The sequence below is a fragment of the Pseudopipra pipra genome, chromosome 1 (assembly GCF_036250125.1).
Source record: "Pseudopipra pipra isolate bDixPip1 chromosome 1, bDixPip1.hap1, whole genome shotgun sequence".
Lineage (NCBI taxonomy): Eukaryota > Metazoa > Chordata > Aves > Passeriformes > Pipridae > Pseudopipra > Pseudopipra pipra.
This window is the reverse complement of record NC_087549.1, coordinates 62,357,150-62,378,239: the sequence shown is the minus strand read 5'-3', so window position 1 is coordinate 62,378,239 and position 21,090 is coordinate 62,357,150. Positions and strand designations below refer to the sequence as shown.

Here is a 21,090-nt window from a genome sequence, read left to right as displayed (position 1 = left end):
TTTCCCTTGTTGTTCAAGTATTCTTTGCAGGACTAATGCATGAATATTTATAGGCATGCTTATGATGATCAGTGCTTATAATGACCAGAGTTCAAATTGCACGAGAAAGACTGCATTGGGATAGCTCTGAAAATGTCTTTTACTTCCTGTTGGGCACCAAAATTGTCCACATAAAAGGACTCCAACACACACCAGAAAACAAACAACAGCCTTCCCAGGAATTACAGTCTTCCTAATAGCAACAGACAATGTCACCTAAGTTGTTAGTAGTAACACTTGACAAACAAAACCAGTATAAACAGTCTGAAGCTGCTGTGCTTGTTAGGTATAGTAGGTGAAGGGAGACAACTGGGAGCTGAAGAATAAATATTTTTATACACTGGGTTTATTGACATTAAAAACTCTTTATTCACCTACAACAAATGAAATGGTAATGGAGTCATAAATTATCTGACAGCTAGAATAGATCTCAAAAGACCATCCAAAGCAATTTGTCTGCCATAAGGCAGGGTCATACCCCAAAAATCTGTCTGTCAGGTGTTTAATGATATTTAATGATGGAGATTTAGAAGCCTTTCCAGGCAATCTTTGCTACTGGTGACTCTGTTTTAATATCTAACCTTAATCACATATAGAGAACACATATTTTGCTTCCTACTGAGAGCAACTCTTATATTTAAAAAAAACTTATCACATCTCTTCAGGTTTTCCTCTTCTTCAAACCAAACAAGCCTAGTTTGTTGAATCTTTTTTGTGCATTATCCTTCCTGGGTAGTTTCTCATTCTTACCACCCTCTTCTACACTGTCTCAAATTTGTCTCTGTGTTTCTTTGGCCAAAACCAGGTACAATATTCTAGTTGTCAGTTATTGCTGTTTATGCATTCCACTCTTCTGCCTTCATTTTACATACCAGCAAGCTAAAACTCATTTCCTAGTAGTACTATCAGAGACAATGTCAAAAGTCTATCAAGATATATGGCAACTAGAGTTTTTCCTCTATCTGCAAAGCTTCTCACCCACCCTAAAAATGAATTAGCTTTGTTTGACATGTTTTGTTCCTAACAAACCCACACTGACTGTTACTCATCTCCTTGTTAACTTCCAGATGCTAACAGTTACTTGTTGCAATATTCATCAAGAAACTGGAATTAAGCCTGCTCATCTATCATTACTCCTCCATCAAGCTGTTCTTTCTCCTACTTCTTTAAAGACAGTCACCACATTTGCTTTTTTCCAGAATTTCATGTATTTATCATCCTTGGAAGAAGTAGCTTTAGCAGTTATCAAATGGCTCAGCTGTGCTGCAGCATTTGGTCATCTGCAAAAATTGCTCATTGATTCTCTTATAAGCATTAACAACATAAATATATCTCCTGAACTTAAAAAAAAAGTACTGTTATCTTAAACAACAGTTGAGAAAGCTTTATTTATCTTACAAAAATTTATGTTAATTTGGGAAATTGTAATCCTTTAATTATATGTGGCCTAAAATAAATTAATATCTAGTAATTACCCAATAATCATTGTTCTGTTAAGTTACAGAACTTAATTGATCCAGTTGATTGAACTGTGGTGTGTTAAAATTTTATGAAAACCCCTCATTAAGAGACTTAAGAAAAAGGATGATTTCTTCTGCTATTTCTCTCCTGCAGGAAGCCAGATCATTCCTTAACTCTCTTGCAGCTGCTATCATGGAAGGTCGTAATTCAACCTCTTGAAGAGGTTGAAACAGTTCACACAGATTAGCACACATGCAGCTCCCAAGCCTTGTAGCATCTCTCTGTGGGACTTCATTAAACTGAGTCCTAGCGAGTACAGAATTCATACAGTATATTTGTCCTATGTTATTATTATGTAATAATAACATAACTTTCAGCCTATAAATATGGGCACACAGAGACATATGGCAAAAGCGATACATCCATTTTGTGCCCTTAAGTAGTTCTGAACCCTGTACTTCATATGATTCACTCATACTGCAAGCTGAGAGGAACATTTGAGCTTGAATTGCAAACAACCCTGTTTCTGTAGGTTTGACCAAGTTCTAAGCAGTTAAACCAGAAAGATCCCAGTTTGGCAAGGCTTCTTCTGAACCGCCTATGCACAGCTCACAAAGCTTATATGCATTATATGTACTGGCAAGTAAACTCTGTGATGTGGCAATCCCTTGGTACAACATATTGTTATCATAAATCTGTATACCTGAGGTAGCTGTTTTGCAATGTCTCCACCAACAAACACAGCTTCAAGGTAAATCCAGAGGTTTTGTACAGTAAGCCAGTTTTCAATTATCTCTGCAGTATTGGTCAACTTCTGAACCCACTGTTGTATCGTGGACTTAAATGGTGCATTATATCTGTATGAACATGAGTTAAAGGGAAAAAAATAACATAAAATGATCATTGTTTACTTTGGGGGTTGATTAGATTTACACAGTATGTGCATTTATTAAATTTTGTACCTGTTGCTCATGAGCGACCCCAGTATCATGAGGCTGTCTTCCACCAAAGCTATTTTCTCTGATATATCTGATCCTTTCAGAAGGAGTTCTCCCCGAGTTTTGAATTGGCCAAAAGTGAAAGCATGGGTACTCCATTCACTGATGACATGTTTCAATTTTGCTTCAATATCCTTTTCTTTAACAGCACTGATGCAGATATCCTGTGTAAAATTAAAATAGTAAATTACATTCCTATAAGACCAATACAAAGCACAGCTATAGAGACTATTAAAATTTATTGGCTAGATCCAAACTTCAGTGTAAGTTCTTGTTAATGAAAATATGCATCAAAACACTCAAAGTTATTAAACTACAAACAAGACTATATTTTAGTATTACTTGTAACAGGTACATTTTATGGGCTATACTCCATCTTCACTAGTACTGGCACCTTGAACACACAAAATTCACTGAGTCAATGAATCTGCAGGCAGAATTTGCCTCTATGTATGTATTAAAATTTGAAATCAAAAAAAACCAACTGAAGGATTTAAGGAAAATACACATTACCAATCAAGACAATAAATAGTCCAAGAATAGAATGTAGATGGACAACATAACTGTCTACTACTTCTTGAAGACAGTGAGGACAGGACTGTCATAAAAATGGTTATTGCATCAAAGAGAAAAGGACCAGCTACTCAGACTGGACCCCAAATGCAGGTTCAGGAGTATATTGGATTCTATCATAGGTTCAAAGTGTTTCCTGAAGTGTAAAGCTGGAACTCTGAACCTTTCACAATTCTTGTCTGGAAATTGGGTACAGCAGAGGTTTTATTTCATGTTTTTGTCTTAAATATGTTCCTTTGTGGATCAAGACAAAACAGGTCACTACTCTGGAGGGACCACATATATAGCTAAGTGACAACAGAACTGAAGTAAGAAACTGTTGGGGTTTTACATCTTTGTTTTTAGCTATGCTTTGTTCTGGTAAAAGGTAACAAGCATGATGCTAATGGACTTGCCAGATAACTGCTGTCCCTAAAATGGAGGAGACAAGAGCTTTGTAGCTTGTGCACACTACGTAAGCCTTCTCATCTCTCTGTGCTCTTGTGAAGAGTCACTTTTGAAATACAAAAGAACTTCATTCTCTTTAATCCTATATCCTCCACTTCTCCTGTGTTCCAAGGATTTTCAGCACTTAACAGGATCAGTCTTACATCAACTATTTTTTCTCTCTGATAAGACATTTAAAGGAAAAAAAAAATAAAAGTAGGCAGATCCTAAATCAGAAGCATGACAGAGTCACACTATCCTTAAAACAATAGAAGTCCTTCTGTGGAAGGATTAGTGTAATACCATCTATCCATTTAAGCCTTCTCCACAATAAAAAGGAAATAAACTAACCATCAGTGCTACTACCAACTACAAGGCTCCATTTTTTCAAAGGAATTCTTCCACTAAAACAATTTTTTTAATGTTACAAAGCTGAGTAGAAACAGGATTTCAAAAGCACAGACTCCCAAATCACAAGTTATTCATTTCAAAAACAAAAACCAACCAAACAAAAAAAACCACCAGAAGAGTACATGTACCTCAATGTCTTCTTTATATTTTAATAACGGGGCATCCATTACGTTTTTCAAAGAGAAACTTTCAGAGTCAACATCAAAGTGATGTCCAGTTACTTGTTCAATTCTTTCCCAGTGTCGTGACAACATTGCCTAGAAAAGTCCATAGGGATGATTTTTTAAAAATTGTATTATTTTTAGGACTAGAATGATCACATACTTTCACACTCTATCTGTTTAGCAAATACAAGAGTTTTGATTTCCATTCCACTGAAAGCATTAACAGTTCTTGTAATCACATTATTAAGTCTTCTGTTTTACTTTTCTGTAACTAAGCCTAACTAGATTTTTGTCACAGTATGGCTGCTTTTATCTATAAAAAAGAATTAGGGAAAGCATCTTATGGTCATATATGATAGCCTTCAGTGGAGTGTTTCAAGTAAATCTTATCTCCAAATTATTATGCTGAACATACTTTGTTTGTCATCATTTCAAGCAAAGGACAGCTCTCTGTGAAGTCATCAATTTTTTTTTTTAGGTCTTGAAAAGCTTGCCATTCCTTCAATGCTTTTGGTAACTTTCGGATTCTTTAAAAAGCACAAAAAGAAAGAAGAAATAATTTATTCTTAATAAGTAAAATCTACCATTTAATAGTACAATATATTGTCATTTTTCAACTAGTGGACCAGTAGACTGTAAACATAAATCCAGTTGCAAGTTGGATTGCTTGTGGCTGCAGGCATGAAACACTGCTAAAGACAGTACAGATCACACTGGAATGGTTTGGTTTCTACTTCAGTTTGAACTATAGGAAGTTAATTTGATGTGCAACCCATGTTTGAACTTAAGTTTTTGCTGTGTCATTGTTTTATTAAAAAATTGAAAATGCACCTCATTGTGTAAAAAGGTAAAATGATTAAACAAAATATATTTTTCAAGCAAAATAAAGTACATCCTAAACTAAAACTAGTCTGCTTGCAAACAGAAAAATACTTCTATTTCAATCAAACAAGTCCTATTTTACATAGAGTTTGTACAAAAGATAATTAAAGAAAATCTTTAAGCACAATTTAAGAAGAAACTGAAAATTAAGAACCTCTTGTACTGTGAATTGTCACAGTTACTCTTGCTTTTAACAAGTCATGCCAATTTTCATCTGCCAAAGCTACGGACCAAAGACTGACAGCAGTTCTCTTACCGCTCAATTGCAGAACCTAAAAGCTGCATAAAACCAAGTCATAATGAAAAAATCCTTCAAAGAAATTCCCAATTTTTCACAGCTCAAAATCAGGCAGATCTGTCACACAATGCTGGAGCATATGCAAATTCTTCACTGCTTGCTAGTAAGAGGTACATGAACATATGCATACTGTCAGGCACTACAACAATTTTTATGGTCTTTCATCCTGAATCCAACAATAGATAGTATTAAACAACCTAGAGAAAAGCATTGCAGAATGGGAAATTATACTCTGCCTTGGATCATTAAGGCTTTAAGAGGCAGTTCCTGGCTACTTCTATCCTGAGGCACAGCAAGTAATGTTCTAATAAATTTTGTCTTGGGATGGCTATTGGAAATGGGATCTCTCAGCTTGGTAATGAAAATGGCATTTTTTTTAATACTAATAACTTTTTCCGTTGTCTTAGTCGCAGTAGTATTTTCTAACAGCAAATTCTATTACCTGCATATTAAGGTAAAAAACTATTCCACTGATCAGGTTTAAATTTCCTTCTTAAATTTACTGGACATTCTCTTTACAGTGTATTACAGTAAAATATAAAGGGAAACTTCCATCTAGATGTTATTATAAACTTCTATAATGCTCTCTACCACAGCATTTTCTCTAAATATTTCTCCTTTTTATTGCTTTCTAATAGGATTTATTTTCACCTACGGTTATTTTTTTTATTCTTCTTTTCAGGATTCTAGGTTTTCTATTATATTAATATTTTTAAAGGAGTAGAAAAAACTACAGTAAAGTGCTACATGTATCTTTACAATTAGGCTGACGTACTTATTGCATTTCCAGTATCCCTGCTTCTTTCATAACACAGCATACCATCTTAGCTATTTCTGTGTACTCCCTGTACACTGTTTAAATATTTCCAGCTTTGAAGATAACAGCTTAATGCAATAATGCCAGCAAGCTGCCAAAGGAAGGATAGTACTAGGTTAGACTTTTATTACAAAAAAAGCATTTACTGTCTATTGGTAGTCACCTTGCTTCAAAACAGCTTGACAATTGAGAGAAAAAGAGTCTCACATGAAGTACAAAGAGAAACACATAACTCACAACTATCACCATGCAATGGCTTCCTTCAGAGTTCTGAAGAAGGAAGCATAAAGTGAGTCCTACCAACCTGTAAAATATAAGCTAACTATAGAAAAAAATCAGAAAGCAGATTCCAGAATTCTACTGAAATGAGATCAAGACTTACATTGTCCAAATGCAGAAGTATATATGTTTCATATACATTAATTTCTAGTATTATTTTTAAAAAGAGGTTTTAGAGTTTTTTTCAAATTAATGACTAGAAGGCAGTTCAGTCAGTTTTTCCAGAAAAAGAAGAAAATCTCCACCTGCCTCCTTCAGTGTATACAGAAATGGACCCTGCTAAAATGATGGTAAGATCAAAAAACCATATGACCAAAACCCCTGAGCATAAGTAACCTTTCCTATGTTTTTCAAAGATTTGGGATGAGATGAAAAACACAGATTTGATCTCAGTCTCTTGAATAATACCAAAATGTAAGTGAAGCCACTCTGAGGTCACACTGGAGAATGCATGTCTGGGTCTGCAAGAGGTGCATCTTTACCAACAGAGCAGAAAAATTTCTCTGACTTCAGCAAAGCATGGTTTCAACTAGAAATTATTTTGCATTTAATGTGGAAAACATTATTGCTCTCCAAATATTGCTCTCTCATAAATAAACCCTCAGAATTTAGTGTGGCTACCTACCCTTCTTGAAAGAACAATTATAATTCAGACAAATGTGCAGAAGTAGACAGTAGCTTCAAAATTCTGTCTAACGTCACGGACTAACAAGTTGTAAACTGAATCACTGATAAAGTATTATATGAAAATCAGCTATGAAAGTTATTTATACTTACAACCACCTTGTCACAGGTTTATGCACCTTATTTATTAAGTAAGCTGCGACCTACCACGTCAGTATACCCCAAAAAGCCTAAAGTGACTCACAGACTAGCTGAGTAAGGTCACATTCTAGCTGCATACTGCACCACAGTGCAGAGCAATTTTCATGAGCTAATTAACACACAGAGCTGAGAAATAAAAATTGCATGCACTTTAGCAAAAAAACAACTTACTTGTTTTGAAAATCCAGAAGTTCATTGTTAATTTTTTCTATATTTAAATCATTCCAAAGCATTTCATTGTATCCATCAATACTAGCAGTAACTGTATTATAAAGACTGTAAAGTTTCTGAAGTAATGAAAGTTCACGTTTAATTTTGTGTAGTTCAGGATACTCTGTTTCAAATTTTAAAATCAGAAATTTGTGAGTGTTAATTGGGTACAAATGTATTCATGAACATAAAAATCCATGTATTTCTAAAAATGGTACTTAATAAAAGTATGAAATCTGACTTGCAGTTTTTTAGATGGTGTCTAGTAAGAAAAACTTTTCCAGTTACATTATGTAAAGACATCAGATTTTGATGCACAGTAATTGTTTAGATTGCTGCTTTTTAATAAATATTCTTCTCTAACAGTAGATGGAATCTTATAACTGAGATGCTGCACCTAGCTCTGTGAGGGAGACAATATTGAAAATGTAGATGAAATGGCAAAGGAATGCAATGTAGTTTTAGACAAGAACTAAAACATCCCCTATCTCAATTTATGCTATTTACTAAAGAAGCAGAGGTTGGGGATGGGGATTTATTTAAAAATAAAAATCTAGAATATATTGGACAATAAAAGCATTTAAAACTGACATCTTTAATGGAATTCCTAGTTAAATATATTGCGATTATTTCATATGCCCTCAGACACGAAAGTATGCTTAATTTAGTATGCACAGATTAAAGTGCTTATCCTGTATTCTGCTCTAACTTCAGTTCACACCATAGTCTTCCAAACGAACTGTGTCTGACTACGAGACATAAGGATATTACAGATCAGTTGCACAGCCCAAGGGAATTCATTATGTAACTGGAGCAGCAACAATTTGAGTTCTTTGGCAATGTTTCCCAAATTTGTACAGGGCAGAATACTGACAGGAGATGTGCTTAGCTCTGAACAGAAAAAGCAAGAGAGCTGAGCATCTGGACCCTGAGATGCAATATTTTTCCACCTGATGTTTATGTATATGCAGACTGAAAGCCAGTTTCACACAGCTGTTTGTCATAATAATTTACTGCAAGTAGTTTTTCTACAATGAATCCAGAACTGAATGCATTTAGCAAGAGCCACAAGAAAAATTTAATGTCATAGGAACAGGTATCCTTATCCCCTGAGAAACTACCTGTAATAGGAAGACCAAATAATTCTTCCCCAGCAGAGAGAGATATATATTTCCTCCATAGTTCATCAAATTTGGCTTGAAAGATTTGTAATCTGTCACTTGCTTCATGGGGAGGAATATTCTCCTTGCTGGGGCCCCTGTAAAAACCAAAGCAAATTCAGTACAAGTATCAACCATATGGGTTTCAGAAAGCAGCACAACAGAACACAGAACATACTTACTGAATAGTATTTAATATTTTCTACCATTTTTTCTAGAATTTTTTACAAAAGACACTAAAAGAAAAAATGCCACATATATTCAGTGTACCAAAATTACATACTGAGTAGTCCTTGAAAGAAAGTCCAATTTATTTTCTAATAATAAAATTCATCTGGGGTACCATATATATTACAAACAGCTAAAACAGTTTACAGATGTTTGCTTTTTGTTATTTTCTGTTTATTCTGTAAAATTTAATAATTATTTTAATCTATATTGTAAAAAGGGAAAGATAGTAGATATATAATTTACAAGTGAAAATTCTGGTAGCTGGTACTAGAACTATGATTAAGTAGTCAGAAAGATAAGAGAAAAAATATTATTTTCCCTAATGAGCACATCTCAGCTGTAGGACTGGGTGCAATCCCCAGATTTCACTCCTGGGACCACTTTTTGGCTACATCATAATCCTTTGGGATGAGAACTCTAAGTATGCCACCCTCTGTTGTGCTATGGTTATTTCCAGAAAGAAATTCAGGCAGATGGGGATGACAGAGCAGAGCAGGCTGGCTGCTTGGGAAGGAAAATGGAACTGGCAGATGAAAGCAGTAACACAGTCAGCAGAGGCAGCCAAGGCCTGATCCCCTAGTACCTCAGCAGGAAGAGCAGGGCAGGCCTGGGTTCAAATGGTAGTCCAGATCTTTAAACAAGTCCACAATAATTACACAGCATGAAGATCAAGCAGGGAAGGTGAGTCAGTAAGTCAGGGTCAGGAGCAGGTCTAGTGAAGGTAGCTAGGATGAGACACAGTCCAGTGGGTTCCAGGCTGTTCAGTGGTCAGCCTGAGAAGTGGGTCTGTGCAGTGGGATCCATGTTCAGTTCAGTAGGGTCCATGGCCAGGCACAGGCACGATTATGGCAGAGCTGGAGCTGTAGGTCAGGGGCCAAGCAATGAAGTCTCAAAAGCAGATCCCAGGGGGTTCAGCCCTGCACAGCTGCCTGGGAGTCCTCTGTCACCAAAGGAAGAGGGAAGCTCTCTGAGGCACTAGCTCTTAGTTGGTCCTGAGCCCAGGCCAACCTTAAGGAGTAGGGGGTGCTCTCAGGATCCCTACAGTTGGTTTCAGCCATAGGGTATTTCCACTAATTCCTCTGGACAACTCTGAGAGTAGACCTGCAGACAGCACTATGCATGCATGTATCCACATTACCAACTTAGCACTCCAATAGATTCCTCTGAGGTGCAAATTTCACCTTGTTTCTATAGCTGGAGTCTTAAAGCTTTTGCTCAAACGTACTGCTAGTGTGCCTGCAAGAACTTCCACTCCTGGTGAAGGGAAGGTTGAAGCCAGGAACCTGGTTATCTTTTGGACATTAATGCAAAAGCACCTGACCCAGGAGAAGAGTAGATACTCTTCAAGGCCATCCAGGAGTGTATGCCCTATGTGTGAACTGAATTCTGTTCATAACATCAAGGCAGCAGCCTGGGGAGGCCATACATAAAGCTGCTTCACACTGCTCACAGGCTATTGGTGTGCAGTGAGTGCCCAGGGTCAGCTGCTGACATAAACTTTATTGCCAAAAGCCACACACTGTGCATATACTGTCCTAGAACCATTAACCTATAACCACAGCAAGCCAAATCCTGTCTTTCCTTTTTTGTTGCTACTGTAGGAGTGTCCAATGAACCACAAATATCCCACAATTTAAATTTTCAAAAGAGTCAAAGTAAGTTTAAAAATAAGACTAAGACTCAGTAAATTAAGAAATACCCACAACTGGAATCTCTAGTCACATTGAAGGCATTACTTAAATACTTAATATTAAATATTTGCTGAAGTGCTTTGTTGAGTTTAGACTCCTGAAAAAACTTTAAATTTGGATCTGGATTGAGAATTTGATTTACTTTTTTTCCCAACCTATTAACTGTTACGGAATTTTACTGATTCAGCATTGAAATCATGGTAATGAATCTGTGACAGTAAGACTATGTGTCTATCTTACATTAATCTGAAATCAGGCCTTTTATCAGGTGTCATATATACAGTGAGGCTGTGCTGTGCTTATTTTCTGAAGCCCTTTAGATATGCCATTTTCAAACAATCGCTAATGAAGTATAATTGTATTGCACCACAGGTTACCTACTTTTCATTATAGTCTTTATAAAATTCTGCAGTATCAATCTGGAATTTTTGAACACCTCTCAGTAAATCTGTTTTCATGTCTGGCTGTACCTTCAGCAGCAAGTCCTCAACCTGTTGTGCCTATATGCAGACAAAGAGAAAAATCAGGCACAAAAGATGCAGGAAACAAAGCACAAAAAATTTAATTAGGAAAATAGGTTTGTTCTAAAATTTCAACATTAAGAGGGCTCACAATAATGATTTGAGAAATAATACAGCTACGATACCTGTGAGTTTAGGTTCTTCCAGGCATAGGCCAATCCATCAACTCTTTCTGTATTTCCATCTTGAAAGAGCAGATTGTGTTTATGAAGCAGAGAATAAGATTCTTCTATAGGTCCAACTGTCATGTCAATTTTAATCTCATTCTCTCGGATTTCCTTTAGTGCTTCCATTGCTCCCCGTACATCGTCAAGGTCATGGATAGGTCTGCTTAACCTCTTGCTTAGATTTTCAATGAATGAATAAATTTCATCCATGTCTGTGGCAGACTTTTTAGTCAAAGTTAATCCAAATGTTCTTTGTCTTGAGCGGCATTCCTGAATTAAAGCTATTTTCAATGACTCTGTTGCAATATCCACTGATTGCAGTGCACAGTGATCAGGCAGTTCTCTGATTTGCATTTCTAATTGCTAAGATAAACACAAGTGTTCAGCCTTTAATTTCACTAAAATTTAACTGAACAGTTCATTTTTATTAAAGATAACATACTTACAGAAAAGTATCTGATTTGAGTTTGAAATTCAGCCATTGTTGGTTTAGTATCCATAAATTCCTTCACTTTTTCCTCTGGATCCTACATAAGAGAAGTTTATTTAGCACTGGTGTTACAATAACCTACAGGGTCCTCAGCTGCCTGATGCACTGTGCAAATACAAATGTTCCCTCTCTAAAAGAACTGAAGATATAAGCATTAATTATTACAAACACAAATTATTTTACTTGAACTGCTTTTCCTGACTCTCACTCTTTGTACAGTATGCTTTATAGAACTTGAAATCTATCTAACTCCAAAGCTGACATGGGTCAGGATATCCCTAATCCATACAAATATAACTACAAAATTTACAATGTAGCTGCTAAAACTTTGCTGGAAATACTTCCTTCCTGGTGTCCCTTCTGCCTGCAACCCCCCAAAGGCAGCTCGCATCCTCTAACAGGTATTTAAATGGGAGCAATTGCACTCAGCCATCTTCAGTCTTCCCAAACCAGCATATTTAACTGCAGTTTCTAGCTACAGATGGCCTGGCCATTTGACGAAATCACAGCTTGGCAGGGAAGGATGGATCTAAGGGAAGAGAGAGCATTTAGCCTGTTGAAGGTTGTTCAGAGGCTATAGAGCACTGAGCATCTTTTCTTTTCATAAGGTAGGCCAGTTTCTGCAGAGCTGAGAACATCAGTGTCACCAGCTCAAGAAATGTGCTAGATTCTCAGTTCAGTTACAGACAAATGATCTTTACCCAGCTCAGTGAATTTCCTCTACAGTCTGCACTGTGAGGTCCATGAGAATCTGCTTGCACTTCTCTGGCCAATAATGAGTTACCAGTGACAGTTTCCAGTGGGTCCACAGAGATTACAAAGACAGGGGGAACAGTGCCAACTTCTGAGGAATTTTAACTTCAAGGAGCAGATTAACTGACTACTTTAGAAGATTTTAGTGAAAAAGAAACATCATGCTACTGCATCATCCAACCTGAATATGCCTTGTCTGGATGAAATGACATGCTATCAACATGTGGCTAGCTCAAACAATATCTCAAAATATGGAGGTAACTAAGCATTAAGATTTGGAACCTCAGAAGCCATGAAGAGGTGAAAATGCCGTATCTCAGCCTGGCAAAAAGAGTCAGCTGTGGGAACATGGTCACTTATAAGTTGATTTAGGAAGGGGAAGCTAAAAATAGTGAGCTGTTACAAAGATAAGATTACTACTGCTTTAATTGCTTGTTTCTCAGCCTGACTAAAGCACCTTTGATAGGTAAGACCAGTAGTTGTCCATCCACACAGAGTTGAATTTCACTAGTCAGAATGTATACAACGTTTTATTTCATCAAGGGTCTCCTGCCAAAACACTCCCTGGAGCTTTACCATTATGTGATTGGACCCATTTCCTAATGAAGGTAAGTCCACCACCAGCCTAAATTCACTTCAGCTTTGGAATCCTTATTAGCGAAACATTTCCTAGATTTACTTTATTTTTTGTGTGTGTGTATGTGTGTGAAGAAATAGAAAAATATCTTTCAGCAGTGATTACTTGAGAAGAACTAGTCAGTTGAATATTCAGGAATAGCTTTGTAGTCTGTAATTTCTCAGAGATTCTGCTAAATTGTTCTTTTCTATAACATCTGCAGACAAGATGCTGTGAGAAAGGTGCATAAGCATATGAAAGCATAAGCTTGTTTATGCTCCAACATTCTTTTTTGTTCTTCTGCTTTCTTGCTTAGATGGTTTAATTGATAAAGATTTGCAAGTTCTGGTCAACACAAGAGCAGAAGAGGAATTACAGGTATATGAATGCTACCATGAAACCAATGAATCCTACTGAGCAATTCTTTACACGACCAATAACATTTTTTTTAATTTATCTAGATTTCACAACATAGCAACATTATATTAAATATGTATCTAACCTTGTTCCAGATGTTTGAAAATTCAGAAAAGCTGTTCAGAAGATCCAATGCTTCAGTTTTAAGAGATAAAATAATAGTACTTAGTTGGATCACCACTTTGTTTACATCCTTATGTTCGAGGATCTGCTTGTCTAAAGGTTTCAGTGCCACCATCCTGGTGAGTTTGCTCTCATCACCTAGCTCTACAGCAGCAGCTTGTTCAACCTGGCATAAATTAAAGAAGAAAAAACATATGTTCACTAGTTTTTTGGGGTTTTGGTTTTTTTAAATTATGGCATGCCCAATAATGAAGTACTTCTAGGAACTAATAATGAAGTACTTCTAGGAACTGACAGAAAGTGCAGATATACCAGCCACAGGGAGACTCCCTGTTCTTAGCTTGGATTTTTACAGAACTATAGTTCTAGTGTTAATGTTCATTTCATAAAAAATTGTCATGCAGAGCTCTATATTAATCATCTCTGAATTACATCAGTCAAATATGTGCCTTATACAAGTACAGTTGTGTTGTTTTCTCCTTCTGCACAACTCTTACGTCTTCCTGCTTTCTTTAGTGTAGAATTACAGTCTATACCCATTCCTGCTTTCTTTACTGTAGAATTATAATCTGTACCCATTCTTAAAAAGTCTTGGAGGCAGTGGAGGGTTGGCTGCTTGGAAATAAGTAAACAATTCTGCTTGATAAAACTGAGTTCAGTCCACTCTCTCCTAGTTCTTCTATTTATTTATTTATTTGGATGACTTGAATATTTTTTTCCATTGAAATTAGCTGATGCATTTTTCATGTCAGGTAGACAAAATAGGAAAATATTTTTACAAACATAATTCTTAGCACAGATCTACATAGATGTATATTGCATTACCATATGAGACAATTAAGGCCATATGATTACCAATACTGTGCATATTTGTACTTCAATAAATTTCAGTTTCTTTCGAGACCTCAGACCTTTCCAAGGTTTTAGTGCTAATTTTGATGCCAGATAAAATATTTATATAAAAATAATTACTGTAGCATTGTAGGTACCATATGCAGGCTGAAAGTTTAACTTAAAATATAATTTTTGCCTGGGAAGACTGATAATTTATATTCAGCTGGTAGTACACATAGATAATAGTTCTATGCTATCATCATCATACTTGAACAGTATATTTAAAATATTTTTTTAAAGCAACTTTTGATTTTAATTTTAGAAACCACCAAACATAAAGCTTATGAATTATCACTCTTATATTTAATGTCTTGGCATAGAGATTAAAAACCAGGAATATCTACCAGGTAACAAGTCAAGTATTGGTAGAGAATATAATATTAAGAAATGTTAATTAAAATACCAAATTTTTTAAATAATCAAAATAAAATGCTCACCTGCTGCTGTTTATGATGTAAGTAAGCAAATTTCCACAAGGGAATATCTTTTGCTATTGATAATATGGTATTTACTGCTTTGTTTACAGCACTCTGAAAAGGCAAAACATTCCCCTTGAGCACTAGGAGATATTATGACACCAAAATTGAAAAATTATACCTCTATCTTTACAGGAAATAGTCTAATAAGCATGAAGTAGGATCACTCAAAATACATTTTGTAAGGGGAAAGAGTACTCCATAAAGTTTTATCACAGTCCTTCCAAGTTTATGTGGTTCTCAAATAAGAACATAAGAGACCTTTACGAACAGTAATCATGAATCACTGGGGATCATAACTTATAGTACTATTTCCCCTTAAACTGGTTATAAACATAGTTATTTATTATTAATAATAGTTTTCACATTCACATCAGAATGTCTGGATACATTTGTCTGAATTTGTGATGGTATAGTCTATAATCTCTACAGGCAGCTATATAAATTATTGTATAACTTCTTCTATCTCTGGCATTTTAAAATCACACTTTGTGGTTGATTTCTTACCGACAACACCATGAAGGCTGCAAATGAAATCTGAGAAATAATTCAAATACTGATTTTGACAGTCACCATGCTAAATGAAAAGTCCACAAATCAACACCATGAAGAACTGGACATTGCAAGTATCACCAGACATCACTGGACATTGCAAGTATATGTGTAAGAATTTTGCTGAATTAGTATAAGTTTAAAAGAGTGTTCAAATTTTTTCACAGTTTAGGGCTTTGGGCAGATAATATTTTTCTTTACATTTTACTACTTCTGAATGTTGACTTATGAATCACACTTTAAACTGATTTTATATTCTGAAAAAGTTTGAGGAGACTAGGAAATCAATCAGGTTGCATTGATGGCATTCATTTTTATTTTTGCATTCATTTTGAAATGTTTGCCTCTAAGTAGAGGTTTGTAAATTACTGAGTTACTGAGCTTTTAGAAAAACAGTTCCTTCTAATGGCCTTCATAACAAACATGATCCCTGGCTTCGTGTGCTTAGCATCCAGTGTTGTCATGAACTCAAGTTACTTTTTATCTTTCCCCCCTTCCTTTTAGTTCTTATACCAGATTAAACTTGTAAATATTGCTTTAAAACAATGCATTTATACATGTTTTATCACAAATGACTCAGATGTGCAACTATTTTGTTACCTGAATATCTTCAAGACTTGGTTTCAAGACAACATTTGGAAAAGCCAGTTGAATTTCAGCTTTGAACAAAGGAACCCTCTGTGTCTCTACAACCTTAGTCATCTGATACCTAGAGTCAATAACATGCAATCGATGTCTTAAGGACTCTAAAGAAATCTTCATGCCTAAAAAAAATTTAATATTTAAGTGAAGTTATTTTTTTTACCACAGTAAGTTTTGGGGGAAAAAATCTCAAAGTTTTGTTAAAAAAATTAAACATATCTGAAAAAGACAGACTCACATCTGACCAAAGAGTCAGTATTCTTCTGACAAAGCTGTCCCACTAGATTATAGTAAGCACAGGACAGGCATTCTTGGCAGCGCGTTTTCTGTTTGATGTCAAGATGTGTACAGGCATACGAATCCTGAGGAGTGAAAGGGAAATTCTTAGCAAAACAATCATATTACCCAGCATATAAATTAAATATCAAATATCTGACTAGGTTATAAAAGGTTACTTTTTACACTGTAGAGGTCTTACCTCCAGAGTTCTTCCGGCATCTGCTTTCAGCCTGTGCTTAAGATTATCTACAAGTTCATACACGGAGTATTCCACTTGCTGACTCCGTCTACAAAAACAACCTTACAGTCACTCACAGGAAATCAAATGTAAGGCACACATCTCCAGTTCCATTGCACTGTGAAGAATATTATGTGCAAGGAAATGCCCTTTTGATGCTTTTCAGTTTGTTCCTATTGCTAGGGCATACAGAGATTTTAAGATATTAAAATATGCAGACTAACAAGAAACCCATTTGTCAGATTCTGTCAGACTCTCTTACATCTGATTCAACTGGACTTCATAATAATTAAAAAAAAGCTTTTTCCAGCAATAGTTAATAAAACAGGCTTATCATGATGATGCAGTAAGATAATCTGTGAAATCAGAATTAGTAAAATAAAAGAAGAAGCATTAAGAAACAAGCAATTAACGTGTGGAGAAATTTCAAAGCAATTAACACGTGAATGAGATTTCAAGTCTTATCTGTCTTCATTTTTTTTGCTACTGATTAGAATGCCATAAGAAGAAATGCTAAACACTACAGATGGTATTTCACAATTGCCGTGTCCAAGATACTTTGGAATTTCTCCCTTGCATTCTAAGAATATAATTTTGCTTTAAACTAAAACTCTGTTATAATAACATTTTAAAAGAGAAGTTTGTATGCATAGAAAAGTAATACGTAAATAACCCCTCAGAAAAATGGCCTTCAAATCTGTGCAATTAATAAACCTACTGAGACAGTTTGCAAGAAGAAGAGATAGCAAGCTTTTCTATCTGTTCCAGGAAAGAGATCACATCTATAGGTTTATCTTCTGGCAAAATTATCAGAGCAGTGTTTGACATGTCCTCCAGAATTCTTTCAATTCTGCATTCCAGGGTATCAGCCGCTTCTTTGACTACATAGTCCAACTCCCTCAGGGTACTATAAACATTCTGAATAACTAAGCAAGGAAAACAAAATGAAAACAAATAATGCAAAAGACAGATCTCATCTCCCCACCCCCACCCCCATCCCTCCAGGTATTACAATAAAATGAAGATTTAATGGCAAAGAAATATGCAATAAAGGCCTGAAACAGAAACATGATGGACTTGCTCTACTTTTGAATCTTTAAATTATACCGTTTTATAACAAATAGAACAATGTCCTTCAAACTATCTCTTCTTTTTGGTATTAACCTTGTAGTGAAAAGGATCAACAAAATTTAATGTAAAACAGAAAGAATACCAGTGTCCAAATTATTTTGATCCTCCTACATACATACACACACAGCAAAATGTGGTACTTTTAAAATTGTAATTAACTTATAAATTAAATTGCTAAAATTACCCCAGGCAAGAATGCAACCTTGTTAAACCACTAGATTTTTTCTTTCATAGGAATGACCTAACTTATTTTGGAAAGAGATAAACTAAATGCTTTAACAGATGTGTTTATTAAGCTAAAGGTAGAAACAATTGTTTCTGAATAGACTGGAAAAATTCTTTCCCTTTCATTCTTTCACTACAAAATAGAAAGAAATGTCACCTGACACCCTTTGTCTCTTTTATTACCATATAGCACCATATATATATTTCTACTGTATGTAGAAAGAAATCACTATGGCATCTAAGGCACAGCAGTGTGAGAATGGTGTCCAGTTACTGATGCTTTCAGTGGAAAACCTCATTTATTACTATTAAGAAGTTAATGATGGAGCTTGTCTTTTTTATTGACTAAAATTGACAAATAATCCAACAAATGCCCTAGATTTTTTTATATATATAAATGAAGTAATCCTAAATCCATTTGTCTGCCTTATCTCCTCAGTTTTAGTCTAGAAGGCAATTATGAGCCCCCATACTTCTGGATGAAATTTCAAGCTCATGCACAGTGAGTTCTGCACACTGCTGGCAGTAGGCAGTTATTTTGTACACTGAATGAATTGCTACTCTGTAAGTGTCCAACATACATTTGGGCATGTTACACATTGCACATCTTCAAAAATATATGGTGCGTACACTCAAGAAAAGAATTCCCTTTTAGATGTAGCAGCAGGAAACAGCCCAGATACTCTTGCTACATAACACCTAACTTGTTAAAAAAAGGACCAGTTTCCACTAGGACAAATGGTGAAACAAAGAACCATTACAACCTGAATTATAGCTATTCAGATACTTAACATATGGTAGCGAGTATCTAAATGAATAAAAAAATAAATAATATTGTAAAGAACTTCCTTTTGATGTGTTACTAAACTATGCAAACCAAGGACAAAAACTCACTTTAGAGCTAAAAAACAAATATAAAAACCACTTGCCATTGGGTTTTTGTGCTCTGGTCAGGCAACGATCAAGTAAAACTTGAAGCTGACCAGCCCTGCCTTAAGCACAGGTCAGAGCCCTGTGCACCAGTGCCACATGGCAGAGTCACAAATGAACAGCTGCACAAACCTGTGCCCATTTCACTTTCAGATTTAGGCCATATCTGTTCCTGTTTATCTTGCTGCTTTTCATTTTGAAGAAAACAAGTGAAAGCCTAACATCAATCAACTTCAACTGAAAACTGATTTACAAGCATGAGTTATTGTTTTCTCACAAAACTGCAATATAAAAGTCTTGCTGATGGTTTTACATATGCCCATTTCAATGACACTTTTACAACAGTTAATCAATTTTATGTAGTATTTGATAGTGATAATGTTGTATCTTATTGGCTGTGTGGAAAAAGCTCAATATAGGCATTGAGCAAAACAAAAAATGTTTTCTTGGAAAAAAATTACGATTTGGGCAGAAATCTCCAGCCTTGATTTCAGACATGTCACTTCTGGGATGTTTGGCATAAGTTATGAAGATTTTTTTTATAGAAAAGATAAGAGATATTATTAGAACACCCACAGCCATTGTCTTGTCTCACATTCTTGTAGCAGTTGGGCTAAAATTATCTACCTGAAGTGATCAGTCCACAAACATATTTTTCCCAGAGAAATAAAAACAGAATTCAGGTACCTAACACTATCAACAATTCACCACTTCCTCTCCTGCTACATACATTTATTGATGTTCAAAGAAGTCCATGACAGCTGCGTCAGGCCGGGAGTCAGGGCATCCTCAACTTGTCCTATAAATGGCTTCATCAGTGGTTTCAGTATAACAGGAATCCCATTCAGACATTCTTTGTAACTAATCAACAGATTCTGGAGTCTGAAAGACATGATCATCTTTATAATGTGCTTTACTTATATATTTGAAACATACAGAAGTTTGAACTCATTTTCTTTTAATAAGATTTGCAAGTTCTGATCCCGTCTTAAAAACAAGAACTCTTTCCAGCTCTTCCTAGCTCGAACTAAGCCTCTTTCTCCTTACCAACAGCAGAACCAGACTGGAGAAATAAATGCCTCCAGTAAAGTGACTGTGATCAACTTAGAGAATTTCTCTTCCAAGAAAAATTAATTATAACTAAAAAAAAAAGAAAAAGAAAGAGAAAACTGAAAACATGGCATTTTTGTTTCTTTCTTCCTATCTCACAAGACATGGCATGAAATGATGCTGCTTATAGGGAAACCTAGATCCAAACCACGAAGAATACCAAATCCCAAAGAAAAAGAGGCCAAATTCTGAATAAAGGCTTACCAGTATAGTTCCATGAAAATGGAGCTACACAAAGAAGCTGCATAAACAAGAATTAGAAGCAAATATAACTCAAAGGTCAGACATATAATGGGTTCCTTACAAGAACTGCTGCAAAGAAACCGCAATAGTTGTGTTCTATGCCAGATTAAAATCATGACTGTAGACAACATTGTTACAAACCATATACTGAGAAAGCTCATTCGCAATATACCCAGCACTGTTTTTCAGATGTTGTTAATTAAAAATCTACAGCCTCTGAATATTTCTTCTTTGCTTGGGGAGTAAGTCTGAAGTCTTTTTTTAAGTAAAAGGTAAATTTGGGTTTCTCTTTTTACTGCAAACATTGGATGGAAAAAGTTGGGGCTATTGCTTTTTGCAGGTCTGTAACACAGAGTTTGCCTTGCACATTAAAAATTCATGGTTAGTTTGTCTTTAAACACTCCACAGAAAATCACTGAAAAATGTCACGTTGTAAGAGTGAAAGACTAAAAATTTTAACAATAGAAAAAGGGAGGAGGGGTTGAATTGAAGTGTTTGTGAAACTCTTTGAACTTTGTCCCTTTTTGTCCAATTCTATTTAGAAATGCTCCTCACAAAGCATTGCTTTTTAAAGACTGCTCATCCTTGCTTAGAAAGTTAGTGATTAACAATCAGGATCCCTGAGAATGAAAACAACTCTTGCAGCAGGGATTTGGACTGTTAGAAGAAACAGAAAGACATTATTTAAAATCAACAAAAGTGATTTTAGATATTCAACAGGAGAGAGAGAGCATGTTATAAGTGAGGTGATGTATTAGCTATATAAATGTTGGAGTTGTGCTGTAATCAAGTGGAAAATTCCAGCTTGTATTTCCAAC

General features: G+C 35.5%; 1 protein-coding gene across 7 annotated transcripts in view; it reads right to left on the bottom strand.

Annotated features, from left to right (window-relative positions):
* The window catches only part of LOC135416153 (dynein axonemal heavy chain 5-like), a 156,573-nt gene that overhangs the window by 111,118 nt on the left and 24,365 nt on the right, over positions 1 to 21,090 (bottom strand). For 5 of the 7 annotated variants that reach the window (XM_064659005.1, XM_064659014.1, XM_064658962.1 and 2 more), the window contains exons 21-36: positions 19,650 to 19,801; positions 17,352 to 17,559; positions 16,595 to 16,682; positions 16,355 to 16,478; positions 16,075 to 16,238; positions 14,884 to 14,976; positions 13,515 to 13,718; positions 11,600 to 11,680; positions 11,112 to 11,516; positions 10,847 to 10,965; positions 8,505 to 8,641; positions 7,345 to 7,507; positions 4,488 to 4,599; positions 4,037 to 4,165; positions 2,463 to 2,662; positions 2,204 to 2,357 (exon numbers count right to left, since the gene is read on the bottom strand). In XM_064659005.1, coding sequence (XP_064515075.1) covers positions 2,204 to 2,357; positions 2,463 to 2,662; positions 4,037 to 4,165; positions 4,488 to 4,599; positions 7,345 to 7,507; positions 8,505 to 8,641; positions 10,847 to 10,965; positions 11,112 to 11,516; positions 11,600 to 11,680; positions 13,515 to 13,718; positions 14,884 to 14,976; positions 16,075 to 16,238; positions 16,355 to 16,478; positions 16,595 to 16,682; positions 17,352 to 17,559; positions 19,650 to 19,801 — 2,533 coding nt within the window. The remainder of the gene's footprint in view (positions 1 to 2,203; positions 2,358 to 2,462; positions 2,663 to 4,036; positions 4,166 to 4,487; positions 4,600 to 7,344; positions 7,508 to 8,504; positions 8,642 to 10,846; positions 10,966 to 11,111; positions 11,517 to 11,599; positions 11,681 to 13,514; positions 13,719 to 14,883; positions 14,977 to 16,074; positions 16,239 to 16,354; positions 16,479 to 16,594; positions 16,683 to 17,351; positions 17,560 to 19,649; positions 19,802 to 21,090) is intronic. The other 2 variants (XM_064658977.1, XM_064658995.1) reach the window with 2 other exon arrangements.